At 35.9% G+C, this 18,445-nt stretch overlaps 1 protein-coding gene across 10 annotated transcripts in view; it reads right to left on the bottom strand.

Annotated features, from left to right (window-relative positions):
* BIRC6 (baculoviral IAP repeat containing 6) overlaps positions 1 to 18,445 on the bottom strand; it is a 254,915-nt gene that overhangs the window by 118,810 nt on the left and 117,660 nt on the right. For all 10 annotated transcript variants that reach the window (XR_002732443.2, XM_023216393.1, XM_023216386.2 and 7 more), the window contains 9 exons: positions 17,759 to 17,914; positions 15,969 to 16,102; positions 14,836 to 14,989; positions 11,564 to 11,680; positions 9,446 to 9,600; positions 8,538 to 8,664; positions 7,097 to 7,207; positions 5,447 to 5,580; positions 3,342 to 3,469 (listed from right to left, as the gene is read on the bottom strand). Coding sequence is in view for 9 of the 10 variants with exons in the window: in XM_023216393.1 (XP_023072161.1) it covers positions 3,342 to 3,469; positions 5,447 to 5,580; positions 7,097 to 7,207; positions 8,538 to 8,664; positions 9,446 to 9,600; positions 11,564 to 11,680; positions 14,836 to 14,989; positions 15,969 to 16,102; positions 17,759 to 17,914 (1,216 nt within the window). In the remaining variant the exon portion in view is untranslated. The remainder of the gene's footprint in view (positions 1 to 3,341; positions 3,470 to 5,446; positions 5,581 to 7,096; positions 7,208 to 8,537; positions 8,665 to 9,445; positions 9,601 to 11,563; positions 11,681 to 14,835; positions 14,990 to 15,968; positions 16,103 to 17,758; positions 17,915 to 18,445) is intronic.

Genomic DNA, 18,445 nt, shown 5'->3' with positions numbered 1-18,445 from the left:
CCTCAACTTACTATCACGTATCTAAAAAAGAGCTCCAGCTAGTAACATATCTAATTATGAAAAACAATGTTTCATAAGATATTAAGATTAAGAAAAAGAAGGAAGAGCAATTTTTACCGTATGTACTCAACAGCATACTGGGAAGTCCAAACAAGTACAACTGGAGCGGGGAGGGGAACCCATGAGACATATGCATACGAAAGGAAGAAATAAAACTAACTGTATTCTCTGACATAGCCAAATAAGCAATACATCTGCCCAAACTGATCTACAGAATGATGCAATCTCACTCAAAACGATTTTTTTCTGGTAAATCAGTAAGTTGATTATAAAATTTATAAGGAAAAGGAAAGGAATTAAAATAGCCAAAATTACTCCAAAAGAACAAAGGTGGAAGGCCTACCCTACTAGATTTCAAAAAATACTGTAAGGGAACTAAGACACTGAGGTAATGCACAAAAAATAGACAAAAACATAAATTCTATATAATACACTGTATGAACAAATGAAGCTGGGTGTGGTGGCTTACGCCTGTAAACCCAGCAATTTGGGAGACGGAGGCAGGTGGATCTCTTGAGGCCAGGAGTTTGAGAACAGCCTGGCCAACACGGCGAAACCCCATCTCTACTGAAAATACAAAAATGAGCCAGGCAAGCTGATGGGCCTGTAATCCCAGCTACTCAGGAGGCTAAAGCATGAGAATTGCACGAACCCATGAGGGGGAGGTTGCAGTGAGCCGAGATCACGCCACAGCACTCCATTCTGGGCGTCAGAGCAAAACTGTCTCAAAAAAAAAAAGAAGTGTATGCATAGACCAAAACAAATATCATTGATTGATATTTGAAAAACTACAAAGGGAAGCCAATGAAAAAAGGAAAGTATTTTCAAAAAATGGTATAGGAAGGTGGGGTGCGGTGGCTCATGCTTGTAATCCCAGCACCTTGGGGGGCTGAGGCTGGTGGATCACGAGGTCAGTAGATCAAGACCATCCTGGCTAACACGGTGAAAGCCCATCTCTACTAAAAATACAAAAACAAAATTAGCAGGGTGTGGTGGTGGTGGGGGCCTGTAGTCCCAGCTACTCGGGAGGCTGAGGTGGGAGAATGGCATGAACCCAGGAGGCGGAGCTTGCACTGAGCCAAGATGGCGCCACCGCACTCCAGCCTGGGCATAAGAGCGAGACTCCATCTCAAAAAAAAAAAAAAAAAAGGATAGGAACAATTGGACAACCACAGGCAAAGGAAAAGGAAAAAAAAATTATCCTGAAAGCAAAAAAATAGAAAGCCTAAACATAAAACATAAAATTGTAAAATTTCTAGAAGAAAACGGAATATTCTGTGTGACTTTGTGTGAGGAGGGTATTTAAAAAACAATAACAAAAAATATGTAGACATTGACAATTTAGATTACATCTAGAATTTAAACATTTCTGCTTTTTGAAGGATACTTAATAAAATGAAAACAGAGTCCAAAGACCAATAGATAGCACTTGCAAAACACTCATCTGATAAAACTAAATGCCTTCTTTATACTGAGTATTTCTTTCAGTGTATATTATACCATTAATCTAACTAAAGAGCTGCTGGATCTTTCACGGAATACCAGAGCCTTTATTAAAAATAAACATAAACTAACATTCTTCTTGGGCCACAGCTTTGTGGACCCTATTAAATAAACTAGGCCATAGAAATGTACTGGGTATATGTGGGGTGAAGTGAGGTGGAGAAAATTCCTAAACAGTTTTTGTGGCATAAAAACCTCAAAATCTCTCTGCTCAAATATTAGATGTGATTCAACTACAAACAAGATTAATAATCCTTTAGAAAATGTTAGAGCAAATGTATTAAAAGTTTAGTATGAAAATCTTCACTGTTGTGAACTCTATGGATCAGACTATGCTAAAGCCTGCAGAGTTAAAATTAAAAAGCCTAGTTAAAAGAAAAATAAAACAAATGGTGACTAATCTTTACTCCTCAGGTGAGTAATTTATGTCATTCAAAATTTCACAAAATCCTCACAAAGTATGTATAAATATTGTTTATTTGAATAAAATTAGATGAAAAAGTGGCAATAGCCACTACTGACTTATTCCTGATCATTAATTTATTTGAAACAGTGTTGTTCTGTCACCCAGGTTGGAGCACAGTGGCACAAATCAGGGCTCACCGCAGCCTCCCCTTCCTGGGCTCCACTAGTTCAATTAATCTCCTGCCTCAGCCTCCACAGTAGCTGGGATTACAGGTGTATACCCACACCACCCAGGCTGCTCTCAAACTCCTGGGCTCAAGCGATCTCCCTACCTCAGCCTCCCAAGGTACTGGGATTACAGGCGTGAGCCACTGAGCCCAGCCCTATTCCTTATATTAACGGAGATTTTTTGAAATACTCAACCATGCCAGATGTTTCATTAATTATGTAATTTGTTCATCATGTAGTTTTATTGTAACTTCAAAAACAAAATAACACTTTATAATTCATTAAGTTTTCAGCCAGGCACGCTGGCTCAAACCTGTAATCCCAGCACTTCGGAAAGCTGAGGCGGGCAGATCACGAGGTCAGGAAATCGACACCATCCTGGCCAACATAGTGAAACTCCGTCTCTACTAAAAATACAAAAATTAGCCGGGTGTGGTGGTGCATGCCTGTAATCCCAGCTACTCGGGAGGCTAAGGCACGAGAATCGCTTCAACCCAGGAGGCAGAGGTTGCAGTGAGCAAAGACTGCACCACTGCACTCCAGCCTGGCAACAGAGCAAGACTCCGTCTCAAAAAAAAAAAAAGGGGGGGGGGGTTTCATCAGAAAGTAATGTTGGATTTTAAGAAATATAGAATGAAAAACAATGACATTAATAAGAGATATATGATACTGAAACATTCATGCATTACAATAATTAACCCATTATGGCCAAAATTTATTCTTATAACAGAGTCTGATTTTGTTAATAAATTTATTTAGAATTTCTACAGAAGATTAGTATGTAATTTTCTTTTATAAGCTCTATTTTTCAGGTTTTCTTATATATAAAATCACTGGTAACTTTAAATAGCTTCAAAATAAATTTCACATTTTAAAAAGCTTATAATAACTATTAACCATTAAAAGCAAGTCAACTGTATTCCTTTCATATTAAAGACATTAGAGACAGAAGGACTTAGGAGAACCATAATGAAATGAAATAAAAACAATCAGGAAACACACCAATAAATCCTTCCCTCTTACTTCCTACTGTCCTCCTGCTTATTTGTTTACAGATAAATTCCCAACAAATGTTAAAGAAAAGTATATTTGGAGAATTACATGTTACTTCTATATCAGGAACAAATTAGTACACAAAAATTTACCTTTCAGTTGAAAGTATATGAATTAGCTTGAGCAAAAATTCACTGAATATCTGAGGACATGTTGAAGAAAGATGCACTTGTAATCGAGTAAGAAATTCTTGCATAGCTTGTGTAGCTGTGGGACCAACCTGAAGAGAAATGTATATTCACTGAAAACTGCTTACTGACAACATTTAAAAAATCATTCATTTAAAAATTATCAGGTATAAAGTCAAAAGCTATACACTGTAACTTTTAATAGGAAGAAAGCAAAGTATTAACAATGATAGCAGGAAATGAATTTTTTAGGTCTTGATGTATTTATTTTGAACTGCAAATAAAAATACTATTAATACTTTTCCATTATGGTTTATACAGCACAACTATATTAGGTTTATTGAACTCAATACTGAAAAACGTTCACCTGAATTACACAATAAATACTTTTATAATGCTTTCTAGAGTATAAGTAACTTCAACATAAGATTTTCACAAATAACCTTCTTAATTATCCCATTTCAAAATCAAATAACTCATGAGCAGAGAGGTAAAATGATCCATAAAAGGTCATGTTTCTAACAACTAGCAAAGCAAACATTAAGCTAAGTGAAAAACAAAACGAAAACTAAATAAAAATAAATTTATACCAAGTCAAAAAAAAAAACAACTGCTTCCCCAAACTTCTAACTCATCAATGAAAGAAAGTGAATACTGCACTAAGTAATCTGAAGTACATTTTGGAATGTGCTCTAACACTTCTACATATTATTTTACTTGATCCTAATTTGGCTTCATGAACAATTCATAAAACCTTGGAGGAGTTCTGGAAAAATAAAATAGAACATAATCCTCCGAACTATTTTAAAGTTAAATAAAGTTAATTTCTGATACTGAGCATACAAATCAGAGCTTTCTAATCAAAACTTCCTATACAAAACCAAGATATCAGTAAGAAAGCTCAATCTTCAATAACATAAAAAGTTTTAAAAAGTTATTTCCTCCTGTCTTTTATTAAAAAACAAAGAAAATTATTATTTTTTGCAATGCCTTGTTCACTGACACCTAACTATACCAATAACTAGTTATGTAATTTGGGGCAATGTAGGTGATGCATTTTTTCTTACATGTAAAATAATTAAGTCAGAGTTGGTGATCCCGAGGAGTCTTCCTGTTACAAATTCAATCAATCTTTAAGTATAATAATCACTTGATAACATGTCTCTGCCCCCACCAAAACCCTGTCCCAATCTAATTGTAAGTTAGTTTCCTCTCTCTTACTTATTCCTTGTCTCATTTATTTTATTAAGACATATAATATTAAAATATATTAAGTATTAGAGTATTGACTAAAGTTCTAGGAAGGCAGATATTTGATCTTGGTAAATACTGTATCTCTAGTAGCTAGAATAAACACATAGAAGCCTCTTAAACACCGAATAAATGAATTAATAGGAGAAACTGGACTGTTGAGGACAACTAAATCAGAATTTATCTGGCAGCAAATCCAATAATTTTAAAATGATAAACTTGCAAGATAATCTTGAATAACCTTGATTTTAAAAGACGTTTTAAATGCTAAATATATTTTTACTTTAAAAGAAATACAATGAAGTAGAAATATTTACACAGAAGCAGTACAACATAACAAGAAATTAAACTGATATAAAGGAAAATTTACGGTGAAACAGAAAATGTTTATAAGCCCAGAGCAATATTGTTATTTTTTGCTAAGCAAAATCATTAACATCATAAAACGTTTAAGGTAAATTGATAATCTTGATGGAAGTAATCAAATATGACATATTAACATTTATTTTGATTCCAAAATTTTTGAAACGTTTCTCTACCTTTGCAGTATTTACTCAGAATGTTTCCAGTTATCCAAAATTAATGCCAAAAATATGTATCCACATGAAAACCTAGTATCACTGTTCTAGGAGGTTAACTTACCACCTGCTATTAGTGTCAGTATAGCTATTATTACAAATAACAAAACCTTTTTTATTATATTGATACATAAAAGGCTATTATTTAATACTTCAGCAAATAAAAAATTACATAGCTTTACATTACAAATACTGTTTATTGAATAGTCTGGGCATATCCCAGGCTAAACATCATATTACCTGTGGACTGTGTTGATTTGTTCCATGTGGACTGGTACCAGAAAGAAATTTCACTAATACATGGATAAGGTTTGGATCTGAAACCAACAAATGAGCAGTACTCTCCTGAGTTCCAATGGCACTGCTGGAACCAGCTATAAAACATTTTTTAAAAACCTCTTAAGAAATGAACAATGAAATAATGAAAATGCAGTATTTAAAAGCATCTTTTAGTTCCAAGGAAAATTCATATATTCCTAGTAGTTACAGTTTATTAAAGGGGTTTCAATTTCTTTTTTTTTTTTTCTTTTTGAGGAGTCTCGCTCTGTCACCTAGGCTGGAGTGCAGTGGTGTGATCTCGGCTCACTGCAACCTCCACCTCCTGGGTTCACGCCATTCTCCTGCCTCAGCCTCCCAAGTAGCTGGGACTACAGGCACCCGCCACCACGCCTGACTAATGTTTTTGTATTTTTAGTGGAGACAGGGTTTCACCATGTTAGCCAGGATGGTCTCAATCTCCTGACCTTGTGATTGGGCCGCCCGCCTCAGCCTCCCAAAGTGCTGGGATTACTATCTACCATCTGTCTCCTCCGCCCCCTTCTGATTGTGAAAACACCTCAAGCTTAATGTACATCTTATTTAGTACAGTCAAATAGAAAAGATATAACTAGGTCCTGACTCTTATTTGGAAAGCCTATTCTAACTATCTTCCCCTTCCAGAAACAGTCAGAGATCTACTTTTCAAGTAAACTTTTGAGTTTTCTACAATAAGTTGTGGCAAAATTATTCCTTTCTGCATGTTAGCTGTATACAGGTTAACTGTGAACTAACGTAGAGGTAACACAATAGTTTTCTGAGATGAATAAAATATCCTTTGCATGAAATCCACTTTCAGTATCATAGTGATGCTTTTGATCTCATATTTGGAAAATATATTCCAAATGAAAAAAGATAATAGCATTTTAAAGCTAAGCAATTATTTAAATTATTAAACAAAACCCAGGAATCTAGTTATGTATGTTTATGAATATAATAATGAATAAATCATTTTTAAATACAAAGGTATCTTAAAAGAATAACATAAAAACTTAGATGAAATGTAAAAACCTGCCTTTGTACTCTAAACGCAATCAATTTTCTTTTAATAAGTTTTTAAAAGGTAAAAATACGATTTGAACATCTAACAAGACATATGAGACTGTATTATCAAAGTAAACAAGCACAAAGGATATACAAGAACTAATTCAGAAGAGACATGTTAAAATAAAAAACTCAATCACTTTTATTGGAGACAGAGTCTTGCTCTGTCACCCAAGCTGGAGTGCAGTGGCATGATCTAAGCTAACTTCAAACTTCGCCTTCCAGGTTCAAGTGACTTTCGCGCCTCAGCCTCCCAAGTAGCTGGGACTACAGGCGACCACTAACTTTTGTATTTTTAGTAGAGAGAGGGTTTCACCACGTTGGCCAGGCTGCTCTCGAGCTCCTGACCTCAAGTGATCCACCTGTGTCGGCCTCCTAAAGTGCTGGGATTACAGGTGTGAGCCACCACATCTGGCCAACTCAATCACTTTGACAAGTGTACCACTCCTTCGAAAACTCTGTTTTAAGAATCCAACAGTAGAACACTAAAGTACATGTCAGAGATTTAAATGAATAAATTTATGAACTTACAATTAAGCTGCATGTTTGTCATGAGTGTTAGGCTATGAAGCACAAGGCACCACGTCCGGAGCAAAGTATTGGGATACCAAGCTAGCACTGTGAGAAAGCTAGTTATTGATGCTATGCAGAAAAGAGAAAGGGAAAATATTTTTCAGAAAAACAATGTTTATGAAGAATTAAAAGTCAAAAGAATAAATTAAAAAACAAGACAATATTTCTTTAAATCAGCTCTCTAGTGTCTCCAAAACATGCAAATAAAAGGAATTCTCCATTAAATACAACTAAAGCGTGAAGAATCAGTAACATTTTAGGATAAGGTTTAAAGCTCAGCCCACTACACCTGAAATGACATGTTATCACTATCAGTTTGTAGTACTTTCCAAACTATAGGCATTTCTACTTCAATACAATTTACTAGAAATCCTCACACTCTACAAAACCAGCAGCAGAAAACAATAACAGATACTGGAAAAACTGGTATTACAGGCGTGCGTCAACACAGTCGGCTAATTTCTGTGTTTTTTTTCTAAAGACGGGGTTTCACCATGTTGGCCAGGCTAATCTAAAACTTCTGCCTTCAAGGGATCTGCCCACCTCGGCCTCCCAAAGTGCTGGTATTACAGGTGTGAGCCACTGTGCCCAGCTAGAAATAACTATTTTTTACTCTTTTGTTTTTTATACATATTTAATATTTTTCATAATAAAATTAAAAACAGATGAAAACAAATTTTCTAATAATAATAATATAGTGGAAGAGATGGAAACCTATCAATTAAAGAAAGGTTGGCTGATGCTGAGACAGTGCAGATGTTAAGTAGAACCCATGACACAGTGGGGCTGGCACTAATATTGGAAGATACACCGTGTAAGAGCCAAGCAAGCTACAGGGTGCAACACTCAAGGAAGAAAGCATCAGGAACAGATTCTCATTTTTATTTTTCTTTAAATATAACTAAAATAGATTCCTGTAGCTAGAGCTGAAGGCTAATTCTTTTCCTGTTATATTATTTTACTACCACCATTCCCACACTCTCGTATATGCCAAGAAACACACACAACTTCTACAGGAAACTGACAACTTTCTCCAGCTGACTAATTCCTCCAGGGGCTAACTCATAGTTTTAAAAAATGAAAAATAATAAACCAACCTGCTTTGACAGATAAGACAAAACTTCAAGAAAATATAAAAGAGTAACAGAACATCGTAAATTTTAGTTGCATACAGGCATACCAGAGACCAGAGAGTAAGAGTCTTCTATTCTCAGCAAGGTCTCCCTGTATCTTTCCTGCTAATCAGTAAGTCAGTGCATCTTTTTAAAAAGGCATTCTGTTTTTTCCCCACTAGAATGTTATAACCTTTAATGACAAAGATTAGGTATATTTTAACCTAATAATTACCTTTTAACCTTGTTATTTAGACTATAATTATTTTTCTCCTAATAAATCTTACCTTGATTTAATGAAATGACAGGTATTCTATTAGCATTATATAAAAATATGTCTGCTCCATTTTCTTTGTTTCCAGGTGAACTAGAATTCAGGCTCAGTGTGAGCCACAATTGGAGAAGTGACTCCAACTGAAAAAGAATGAAAATTGACAGGAGAAAAATGTACCTATTATATTATGAAACATAATTTAAACAAAAATCTTATGTTTAAATTCTTGTCATGAGTAAATAACCTTTTCTATCAAACACTTCTTCTTCACACTTAAAAGCATCTTCTAGTTAATTAAATTAGTTGATCAGCAAACACATCTTAAAATTCTTGAAGAAACAAAATTTACCTGAATTAAAACTTATAAATTACCTCATAAAAAGATTCTGCTAAATTAAAACAGGTGATTCAAGTCATTTTTTTTCTTTGAGACAAGATCTGCTATATCTTGAACTCCTCAAGCCATCCTCCCGCCTCAGCCTCCCAAGTAGCTGGAACTGTAGGTATGTGCTACTGCACCTGGTTAATTTTTTTTACTTTATTAGAGACAGGATCTAGTGTTATGCTGCCCAAGCTGGTCTCAAACTCCTGGCCTCAAGCAATCTTTCTGCCTCAGCCTCCTGAGTAGCTAGGACTACAAACTCAAACTACCATGCCCTGTGATTCACGTCTCTAAATCACAGGTGTGTGTATGCATAGTAGGAATTAAAGTACTGAAGCTTAAAATCATTAAAATTATCAGTGGTCCATCATTGAGAAACTGTGATTATTTCGGTAATCAAAATATTTCTGATGTTTTTCCAACTGAATATAATAAAGAACTCATCCCTGACAGGTTTAGAATGAACTTCCCAATTAGTTTCATTTTTTACCAGGCTAACATTAATATGTAAAAATACACCATTTCTCCTGAAGTCATACCTGAACATGATGGACTTGAAGCATGGAAAAAAGTTTGTTGAAACAAACATTTAACATTGGGACAGATGATAACTGTATAATAAGCTGGCTGGTTTGGTTTGCTGCTTGTAAACCCCCTAGAAGGGAATCATCTGTTCCAGTGGGAGACTGTGATACTGAAAATTAAACACAAGTATAATTTTATACATAAAGTATCAGGATATGTGTTAACTGGTTATTCATATGTATAAATAGGTTAAATTGTTTTCAAAAATCAAAACTGCATTCTTTAGAATGGTTCAAAACAGTATTTAGTATTTGAAAAACGTGTTTTTATAACATTACTTGAAAGTAAAAACGACAATGACCAAAGACAGAAGTTCCCAAATTCATAGGACTCAACCAATAAAAAAAGGCAAAGAACCTTTTCTAGCAATTTTTATTTGCATTTTTTTCCAATTAATAAAGGAGGGAAAGTAAAGGGAAACAAATAAGACTCCTATTATTGATAAGGCAGTTTTAGAATAATCTAGATTCTAATTTATTCATCTTTAACAATGACTATAGATTAGAATCATCTGGGGAGCTTTCAGAAGTTCTGATGCCCAGGTTACATACGAAACTAATTAAATGAGAATATATTCATGGGAACCAGAGAAATACAAGGACACTAAGAGCTTTATCATATATTTAGAGCCTTATTTTATTATTATACTAAACAGAGAGACAGTTGTGCAGAGGATAATCAAAAGATAGAATATAAGCCTGGGCAACAGAGCGAGACTCCACCTCAAAAAAAAAAAAAAAAAGATAGAATATAAAGAGGATACACCAATTTCAAACAGATTTTCTTTTTTATTCTTTTTTTTTTTTCCAAATATCCTTTCAGTAGAATTACAAAAAGATATTCTAATAAGTGGTTTTAAATAAGAAATGTCTAACAAAGAAAAGGGCTGCTTTGGGCAGTGCTGAGTTATCTCTAATCATGCAGACACTGGACCCTACAAAAGGGATCCCCATATTGCCTGGGAGATAAGATACAAGAATATTTGTGTACCAATACTAAGATTATAGAACACTAGACCATTCCTTCTGTTTTTCCTTTTTCCCTTCTTTTGATACCCTCTAAAGCAAGAAACAAACGAAGATTGCAGACTGAAAGAATTCAATTTAACATAAGGAAGATCTAAAAACTCTAATTTCTCTGTTGAAGTGGGTTGTGAACTCTCCATAAGAGAAGTATCTGTAATTTTATTGGGTTCTACCTACTATCTCTACCCCTTCTTCACTCTGCCCTAGAAAAGGTGAAGCAATATGCAGGCCTAAGAAAACAAAAACCAGCACCCTCTTCTCAGCACTGCTCCCCAATCTGTCCTTGAAAAACACAGTGCTATTTCAACTGTACTCCCCTGAGGTCTATCCAGTTCCAGACTTGCGTACACCTCATCAAGAAAGCAAACCATAACGGGATGGCCAGCTCTTGCAGGCTACCTGTTTCTTGTAACACAGCCATGTCCATTCATTTACATATCAACTATGGCTGTTTTCCTGCAACCAAGTCAGAGTTGAGTAGTTTCAGTACACACCATATGGCAAGCAAAGCCTAAAATATTTACTATTAGTCCTTTATGAAAAAGTTGGCCTTTCTTTTCTGTAGGTTATTAGGTAGTAAATCCTCTCAATTCTGGCGTTCAGTTAACAGGTCTATTTTGGCTGTCATCCTATACTATATCCTCTATCCTCGTCTTTAAGGATGATAAAGATGTTACTATAAAAAATCTATTTCATCATAAATTTGGAATAGTGCAATGAATTCACAGGCAGGTATGCAGGCTTCCATAGGAATTTTAACCTTACAACAATACAGTAAACAAAAAATCTCCACAAAACACAGTGGAGGTTTCTGCACTGAACTGAGAGCACTACACAGAGGTATTCTGCATGACACTCCCTGCATTTGTTAATCCTTTGTCTTAGTTTTCAAGTTGCTAGTAACTTGGAGCCAGGAAAGTGCTACATACTAAGTCCCCTCAGACTCACATCATGGAATTTAAAAATCTGTCCTTGATGAATCCACCTGAAAATGATGAAGAATTGAATCATTCACCGCAATACTCTAAAAATGGTAATTTTACTTACACGTAGGAGATGTATTTGTTAATGCCTGTAAAATGGAATCTGCTTCCAGGGTAGACATCATTTTCAACATGAGTTCTGCTTGCTGTTCAAGTCCAACTTCTAGGCGAGCATCCAGGGCTACAAAAAGCAATTGAAAGAAAAAGAAAACATTGACAATTATTACTCATGTCCTACCTCCTACAATAAAATGTTGACATCTGAACCCAAAAGAGGATGAGGAGGAGTGTGTTCTTACAGAACAACCACCTAGCATGCAGTATCAGAGCCACAGCAGGAGAAGAATATCTGTGGAAAGGAGGGTAGAGACAGGCAATTGGTTATATAGAGACAGAAATATTAAATAAGTGAAGTCACAATAATGGAAACAAAGACATTAAATATAATGAGAAACAGGTTTCTCACTGTCAGAATAAAGTGCTATAAATATAGAAAAGAAGAAAGCTAAAATGAACCCTATGGAGTTAGATTAAATCCAGATACACTGATGTGAACTGATCATATTCAAGATATACAGACAGACAGATATAGAAATATAGATGCCAAGTGTGTGTGTTCACATGCACACACAAACACATACTCCCTAGCTCTGTCCACCAGGAGGAAATGGAAACAGTCCCAAAATAGCAACACATTTATCTTTGACAAAATCATCATTTGTTAACCACATTTCTCCTTTAGAAGTTTTTGAAATACCATGCTCCTTTAAGAAGTGACTAATTCCCGGGGGGTGGGGGGGTGGGGGGAGGAAAGGGGGGGGCAGCAGATTAAAGTAAAAGATGAGCCTGGGCTATCATGTTTTGCCAGAGAACAAGGTAGTGCTAAAACAATGATGAGAAAATCTCAAGGGGGATCCTATCGGTCAAATTTGAGACAATTTGAACATCAAAAAACAGATGACAACACTGTGAATATACTCATTGACAGTGAACTATACACACACAAAAAATGGTCAAAATAATAAATTTGCCAGGTGTGGTAGAGTATGCTGTAATCTCAGTTACTTGAAAGGCTGAGGTTGAAGGACTGGGCTCACCCAGCCTGGGCAACATAGTGACACCCTATTTCAACAAATAAAAAGGAAAAATTTTATGTTATTTACATTTTTCCACAATGAAAAAAAAGTGATAATAAGGTATAATTCACTGAATAAAAAAGGCAACCATGAGTCCATTCAAAACTAAATGAATAAACTATTACAGTAACTTTTTCTGTTTTTTTTTTTTTTTGAGTCAGAGTCTTGCTCTATTGTCCAGGCTGGAGTGCAGTGGCATGATCTTGGTTTACTGCAACCTCTTCCCCCAAAGTTTTAGCAATTCTCATACCTCAGCCTCAGCTCCCGAGGATTACAGGTGCCCACCACCATGTCCAGCTAATTTTTTTATATTTGTAGTAGAGATGGGGTTTTACCATGTTAGCCAGGCTGGTCTTGAACTCTTGACCTCAGGTGATCCACCTGCCTTGGCCTCCCAAAGTGCTGGGATTACAGGCGTGAGCTACCGCGTCTGGCCAGTAATTTTTTCAAAAAGAAACTTTGTAAGGAACAGGATAGCTATAATTTCCAAGTACCATTCTGCTCCTCAGCCCCCAAAAAACTTTTTATAGTGGCCGGGCACAGTGGCTCACACCTTTAATCCCAGCAATTTGGGAGGCTGAGGAGGGCAGATTGCTTGAGCTCAGGAGTTTGAGACCAGCCTGGTCAAAATGGTGAAACCCCATGTCTACAAGAATATAAAAATTAGCCAGGCGTGGTGGCGCACGTCGGTAGTCCCAGCTACTTGAGAGACTCAGGTAGGAGAACTGCTTGAGCCCAGGAGGCAGAGAATGCAGGGAACTGAAATCACGCCACTACAATCCAGCCTGCGTGACAGAGCAAGACCATGTGTGTACCCCCAAAAAACCCAGCGACAATAAAACATTTTTACAGAGGGGAAAAGAGTAACTTTACAAGGGAGAAGTCGAGCAGACAACTCATTCATCAAGTGGTTAAACTCAACATCACCAATAGTGAGAGAGATCAAAATCATGGGCCACCTAATTGAATGAAATGGAGGGGGGAGCATTATTTGTGGGATATTCCTGCAAAGATACATTAACTCAATCTAATCACAAGGAAATAGCATACAAACACAAACTGAGGATCATTCTACAAAATAACTGGCCTGCTATCTTCAAAAGCATCAGTGTCATGAAGGTCAACTCTGAGAAAACTACTGCAGACTGAATGAGACTAAAGAGACATGACAATTAAATGCAATGCATTATCTTCCCTGGGCTCTTGTGCATAAAGAACATTATTTGGACAACCACTATAATTTGAATGGGGTCTCAGTATTTGATAGCAATAACGTTAATTTCCTGATTTTGAGGGAATATACTTCCTGATGTGTATATGTAGAACAATGTCCTGATTTGTAAAACAAAACAAAACAAAAAACAAAAATGACATCAAATTATCAATGTACTCTCAAATGGTTCTGGAGAATAAACATTCTCTGCATTAAACTTGAAACATTCTGGCAAATGTGTGTTTCAAATTTTTTAAAAAATATTTTATAACAGAAGGAGCACGGTTGATAAGGGAAAAATATATTTTATTTAAAAAATTAAACACATCTCATATATTCTACATGACTAGAAAAGTGCAAAAATAAAGCCGGGCATGGTGGCTCACTCCTGTAATCCAAGCACTTTTGGAGGCCAAGGCGGGCAAATCATTTGAGGTCAGGAGCTCGAGACCAGCCTGGCCAACATGGTGAAATCCTGTCTCTACTAAAAATACAAAAAATAGCTGGGCTTGGTGGCATGCACCTGTAGTCCCAGATACTCAAGAGGCTGAGGCAAGAGAAGCACTTGGACCTGGGAGGCAGCAGTTGCAGTGAGATGGGATCACCCCATCCTGGGCAACAGAGCAAGACTCCGTCTCAAAATAAAAAACTGCAAAAATAATATTTAACTATTTAATATAGCTTCATTATCTTTATAAATAAAATACAAGTTTACTATTAAAGTCAACAATTAAAATACAGCACAATTAATTAAAATCATTGCCAATCCCACACAACACTTGCTAGGTGTTATTCTGACAGTCAAAAAGATAGAAGTTCCTCCAAACTGACTACAGAGAAACAGCTCTGAATGGTACTCATGGCACAGCTGTGATACTAAACCCACTGGCATACGCCCAGGCTCAACTTCTCAAGGGACAAAGTATACATAAATATGAGACTTGTTTTAAGAATAGCATATGCCTTAAAATACAAACATACACTTACCCTGAGAGACTGAAACACTAACTGTCTGTGATCCATTCTTCTCCGTGTTTGCTGGTGGCTTTGCTACAGGAATTCCCAGACCTCCAATGTAAGGGTTGTAATTGTAGGTCCCATAATCAGCACCCCAATAATCATACCATGTACTGCTTATTGGCTTAAAATAATGGAAAAAAAACTGTGGTTTATTTTTGCCTCTTGGCTGAATGACACATTATTTACATTATCTAAACCCAAACAGAACTACAAACTAAATATTCTATCCACCCTTTAAATTTCCCAAATCCCCTTATAATTTTAATGATTTATAAGAATCATCCAGTAATTTTTCTCCTCACTTTCTGCCAAAATCTAAAAATACCTTATATGTTTAGAAATTGAAAGTAGCACCGCTAATAAAATCTCTTACGGACCAAAGAACAGTACTACCATAAAGTATTCTAGGTGATTCTCCTTTAAAAAAAAAGAAGTAGGCTAACATACAAGTAGAATCTGCAATGAACTCAGCTTGGATGAGGTTTAAACAGCTGTCTGAAATGCTGGTGATCTATAATATACTTCTGTATACTTAAAGGTGGTTCTCATTACTGTATGATAATTATGAGTAGCTATATTAATAAAAATGTAAGTTTTCTTTATACCATTCCATTGATTTTTTTTAAACTACAATAGTAGTACCTACAGCCATTTAATTTTGAATATGCTGAATAATGAGCTGCATTAGTAGTAAGTATGTATATTTTCCTCTTTTAAGTAATTACTAAGCCAAAAGTATGAGACGGAAGACTTTCCTTTCAAATATATATATAAATTTTTTTTTTTTTTGAGATGGAGTCTTGCTCTGTCGCCAGGCTAAAGTGCAGTGGCACGATCATGGCTCACTGCAACCTCCACTTCCCAGGTTCAAGCGATTCTCCTGCCTCAGCCTCCTGAGTAGCTGGGACTATAGGTGCGTGCCACCGCACCCAGCTAATTTTTGTATTTTTAGTAGAGACGGGGTTTCACTATGTTGGCCAGGCTGGTCTCTATCTCTTGACCTCGTGATCTGCCCGCCTTGGCCTCCCAAAGTGCTGGGATTACAAGGCATGAGCCACTGTGCCCAGCCTCTTTTCAAAGAATATTCTAATGTATCATACCTTAAAAACCTTGGCTGCAAGAGGGTCCTTTTCCAAATCAATATCTAAAGGATCAATATCAACTTCCATTAGATCCTGAAGTAACTCAAGGTCAATTTCTTTATCTTTTTCCAAAGAGGACAGAGGCGGTGCACCTTCAAACAATTAAAAGTGATCTTATTGGTGGAGTATATCACATAAAATTTAGATGACATAATGCTTTTAGTTACAAAAAGTTATTTTACTTGCATGTTACATATGCCTAATAAAAAAAACCTCTATGTATGCAAACATTTCGCTCCATAACACATAATAAAAACAAAGATGCATTGATATTTGCTTTCCTAAAGACCACAGTATTAGCTCTTGTCGAAGTAAGTTGCATAAACTTTGCTATCAAAAATAATTACCAACATTACTAAATAGTATACATTCTATTACATCTAACATGTAATTCATTATATTACATTCATTATTACAGGTAATGTTACCCAGTATTAAAGAGAAAAGCAAAGAGGACTGAAGTTATAAGAATGCCATTTACTGACCAGGCACAGTGGCTCACAACTGAAATCCAAGCACTTTGGGAGGCAGAGGCGGGCAGATCACGAGGTCAGGAGTTTGAGACCAGCCTGGCCAATGTGGCGGAACCCCGTCTCTACTAAAAATACAAAAATTAGCTGGGTGTGGTGATGGCCGCCTGTAACCCCAGCTATTCCAGGGGCCGAAGCAGGAGAATCGCTTGAACCCAGGAGGCAGAGGTTGCAGTGAACTGAGATTGTGCCATTGTGCTCCAGCCTGGGTGACAAGAGCAAGACTCTGTCTCCCAAAAAAAAAAAAAGAATGCCATTTTTACCTTATTTTTCTGTTATGAATTAGAAATTACTCTCTCTCAGATGTCTCCAAATTTTTAAGTAGCTTTCTTATAACCCTTGTAAGTACCCCCTTATAGCTCTTACTTTTCCATCATTCCCATCCTCTTAATCAATACAACTTTATAGAATGCCTAGTAAATGCCAGCCTGTATGAGGGTTTGAGTATAAGTACATGAAGATTAATAAAATAAAACTCTCCAATCCAATAAATTAAGAGAAATTCAGAGGTGGGGATGCACTATAATTAAAACTGATTAGACGGCAAAGTCCCAAACTCTGCTGGGAATGACAGAAAAAGCCTCTTGGAGAAAGGTATGCTTTATATGAACCTTTGGTAACGAAGTGTTCATCATGCACACAGGAAATCTATTCCAGATAAAGAGAATATCAAGTAAAAAATAGAAAATCGTGAGCAAATATAAGATTAAGGAATGACAAATGGTTGAAAATGACTGCAGCATCTGAGATATACCAGTTAATAGCCAAAATAGATTTTTTAAAAGTAAGGGGTATGGAGATGATAAAGGATGATGCATGCTAATTTATAAAGGCACTTTTTAAAAAGAAAAAAAATAAAATAAAATACACCAAAAAAAAAATCACATGCTGGATCTTAAAGAATAAGAGCTTTTAAACTGCTGTCTTCATCACTTTGTATCTTTACATGTTTTCTACATTGCGTTTTCTTCATCATTGCCAAATCACACTATATCAATATAATTAGGACACTATGAAATGACAGCATTTTGTTGTAATGAGCATTCATTCAGAGAACCAAGACAAAATGTATTTACGAGGAAAATAATGGATCTAGTTTATAAGGCCAAACAACTAATAGAAAAATATAAAAATCAACTTTATTTTTCTCTAACATTCTTTATTTTGAAACGTGTTTCCATTCAATAAAATAAAGAAGAAACATAATGTAAAATTTACCTGTTATGTCATGTGTCAAAGGTTCATCTATAGTTTCCAGCAACGGAACTGAGGACTGTTGAAGGGAGTCATCAGAGTCACCAGCTGTCGCACCTACATCATCACCCACTGTTCCTTCCTCCATGGCTTCTGCGGCTACTGGAGCCAGTAATTCTCCTGTATGTAAGGGGATAGTCCTGTTTTAATAATTTATACAGATTTCGGAAACATATTATGGCATATTTTTTTCCTCCAGTTTAGTCACTGACAGAATAAATGCTCTATTAACTATAAAAGAATCTGAGGCAAATGAGTTCCCACCCACCTAAGGAATGCTAGGACTCACTCCATTACCTTCAAATCCTAGAGACAAGTATCTAGTAAACACGTAACATGTACAAAGAGTTATTTTAAGTACTTTACATACATTAACTCACTTATTCATAAAAACCTTATACAAAGATTATCCTTATTATCCTTATGTTATATATGAAGAAACTGAGGCAAAGTGACTTCCTCACCCAGTAAACGGCACACCACTGATATTAATAATAAAGCAGTCTAGCTCCAATATTCATGCACTTTAACAACCTAACGCATTTCTAAAGCCTTGCATTTATCACAACTATCAATATACTTAAATACAAAAGTAATTCTCAATGGTTACTACTGCTATAACATTAAACCGATTAAACAGACCTTTATGCT

The sequence above is a fragment of the Piliocolobus tephrosceles genome, chromosome 15 (genome assembly GCF_002776525.5).
Source record: "Piliocolobus tephrosceles isolate RC106 chromosome 15, ASM277652v3, whole genome shotgun sequence".
Classification (NCBI taxonomy): Eukaryota; Metazoa; Chordata; class Mammalia; order Primates; family Cercopithecidae; genus Piliocolobus; species Piliocolobus tephrosceles.
Note: the sequence above shows the minus strand (reverse complement) of the source record. Positions and strands in the feature narration are given on the sequence as shown.